General features: G+C 40.6%; 1 protein-coding gene across 4 annotated transcripts in view; it reads left to right on the forward strand.

The window, feature by feature from the left end:
- MOSPD2 (motile sperm domain containing 2) overlaps window positions 1–2,527 on the forward strand; it is a 44,048-nt gene continuing 41,521 nt past the window's right edge. For 2 of the 4 annotated variants that reach the window (XM_023514369.1, XM_003791855.3), the window contains exons 1-2: window positions 1–137; window positions 289–358. In XM_023514369.1, coding sequence (XP_023370137.1) covers window positions 129–137; window positions 289–358 — 79 coding nt within the window. In that variant the 5' untranslated portion in view covers window positions 1–128. Of the gene's footprint in view, window positions 138–288; window positions 389–2,527 lie in introns of all 4 variants that reach the window. The other 2 variants (XM_023514368.1, XM_023514367.1) reach the window with 1 other exon arrangement.

The following is a 2,527-nucleotide window of genomic DNA, read 5'->3' on the forward strand; positions in this document are numbered from 1 at the left end:
ACCGCCTCCCCCTCCCACTCTAGCTGTCTACCTCTGGGCGGGACTGGGGGGGGTGATGAGATACTTGGGCGGTGACAGTGGAAGTGGCGACAGCAACGGCAATTGCAGTCACATCCACGACCGTAACCATGGCCGAGGTGAGAAGCCGACTGCACAGCCGCTGGCCCTCTGCACTCGGAAGCGGTCTCTGAGACCCGGGGGCTGCGCGCCCAGGTGCAGGTGGGCTGGGCTAAGGGTAAACCGGATTGTATGAGTAGTATCTAAGGTCCTATCGTGTCTCTCATCTAGAATCATGTCCCGAATAAAGCCAAGCTCATCTCTGAGACTCGACGGAGATTTGAAGCTGAGTATATGACAGGTGGGTCCTGCGGTCTCGTCATTAAGGGAGGTATGTGGTAAGCATCCCCAACTTTGCTGGGGTGTTTGTGTCTCTGTGGGAGGTGTTAGGAACCTTTTCGACTCTAACGAAAATGATGCTCTGCACATTTCAAAGGTTTTTCTCTCCATAACAAGCTGTGTACACTGCTCCAAGTAGGCAGGTGGTGCTTCCGTGCTTCCTGTAAAGGGTTAATGTAAGTTGGAAGTCATTCAGTTTTTAGCATCTCCTCACATTTATGGAACTTGGAGAACACCTGTTGGGCCCACGAAACAGGTGATACTGTTCAGTCGATGCGGTTCCTCTGATGGCCTGTCACCAGCAACACTTGAGAAAATGAACCTGGACAAACTACCATAATACTGCTGACATGTACTTGACCAGATGTGCAAATTCCTTGGATGTTTTGCCTGGTTCAAACTCATACAACCTGGAATTCTCCCCCCACAGAATAGGCCCTCCAAAGCTAGAACGAGTTCTTATCTTTTCATTTCACATTGAAATCTTGCAAAGTACCTCTAAGTCCAGAATTGATTTATTGGTTGAACATTCTGTGTCCAGATGTCACAGATACTTGAGTTGTCAGGTTCTTAACTGATGATTTAATACTTATAAAGTATTTTTTAAACAGGATAATTTGTAGCAAATATGGAATTAAAATCTATATGTTGCCTACCTTAAGACCAATTTTAATCTTGCTGTTGCCACTAAATAGTTTACTTGTTGCTGTATCTGTGAAATGCAAATAATAAGGATAGGATGAAATGAAAGCATATATCACACTGCCTAGTATGGGGTTACCATATAATAGGCTCTCAATAAATATTTTGCCTCTGTGGTCATTTTGGATGCTATGAAAGGAGTTAAGCGTTCACATCTTGACTTTAATGCTAAGCAGAGGTACCTTGCAACTTTAAACTGTCCTAGATTATACATCAGTTGATTACCTAGAACGAATATCTGTTCCAAATAAGCTGGTCTGTAAATCTTTTACTGCCTCCTTGCCAATTTTCTTTATGCTCCTAACTTTGTACCAAAGAATTTCAAAAGAACTTGATTCACTTTTAGCCCAGATATTTCATTTCTAATAACGTAGCTGGTTCCAGTAAAGAGATAATTCTAAAATTGCTTTCTATAGAAATTTAACTATTATAATTACATGATTTATAATATTTTAAGAAGTCAGAATCAAACCTCATGAGCTAGTAACTCCCTAGTCATCATTTATTTACGCCTGAGGGAGGAAGCAGAATGTAGGCAGAAATTTAGCAATAGATGAGATCTTATAGGTCATCTTAGTTCAGTTTTCTCATTTTTAAAATGAAGAAAGTGAGGTCTAGAGAGATTAAGTGATATACTCAAAATCTCAGGGCTAGTGCTCACATCTTCGAAATTTCACTATAATAATCTTTCAGCAACACCGTGATATAAAATTAGATCATGTCATTCCCCAGCTTGAAACCCTTCAATGTCTTCCTACTACATTTAGAATAAAATCTCAGTTCTTTGGAGTAGCCTATAATACAAGGCCACAGATGATCTGTCTCTCTGTTACCCTTCCATTCCTACCCATTACAACTTTCTTTTCTTACTACAGGTTTGACCAAAGTAAGAAAGATATCCTACATTGCAACCCAGTATACATGCACACTCACATAGCTGAGGCAAAAGTTTGTTAAAGAATACATATTCCGAAAACATGTGACTGTTTTTCTATTTTCTTTTTAAAAATGCAATGACCCACAAAATTGACGTCATAGTTTAAATGACTACCACACTACCTTGTTTTAGTAGTCTTCAAACTGAATGAGTCTTTCCATCGTGGACCTTTCTACTTCTCTCTGCCTAGAAAGCTTTTTCCCAGCTTGTTTATTATTCATTTCTTCCAGTAGTATGTACGTAGATTCTGTAGCAATCTGTAGACATTAATGGCAGAGGTCTTGTGTGTCTTTCTCACCTCTGTATACCTAGCATAGTTCTTAATACATACTACTTCCTATGTTTATATTTAAGTATTGCTATATTCAAATATAAACATAGGAAGATTAGTCCAATTCCATATTAAGACCTGTCCTGGCTCGGCACCTATAGCTCAACCGGCTAAGGCGCCAGCCACGTACACCTAAGGTGGCGGGTTCGAATCCAGCCCGG

Source organism: Otolemur garnettii, unplaced genomic scaffold, assembly GCF_000181295.1.
Source record: "Otolemur garnettii isolate 467f Iridium unplaced genomic scaffold, OtoGar3 scaffold00051, whole genome shotgun sequence".
In the NCBI taxonomy this organism is placed as follows: domain Eukaryota; kingdom Metazoa; phylum Chordata; class Mammalia; order Primates; family Galagidae; genus Otolemur; species Otolemur garnettii.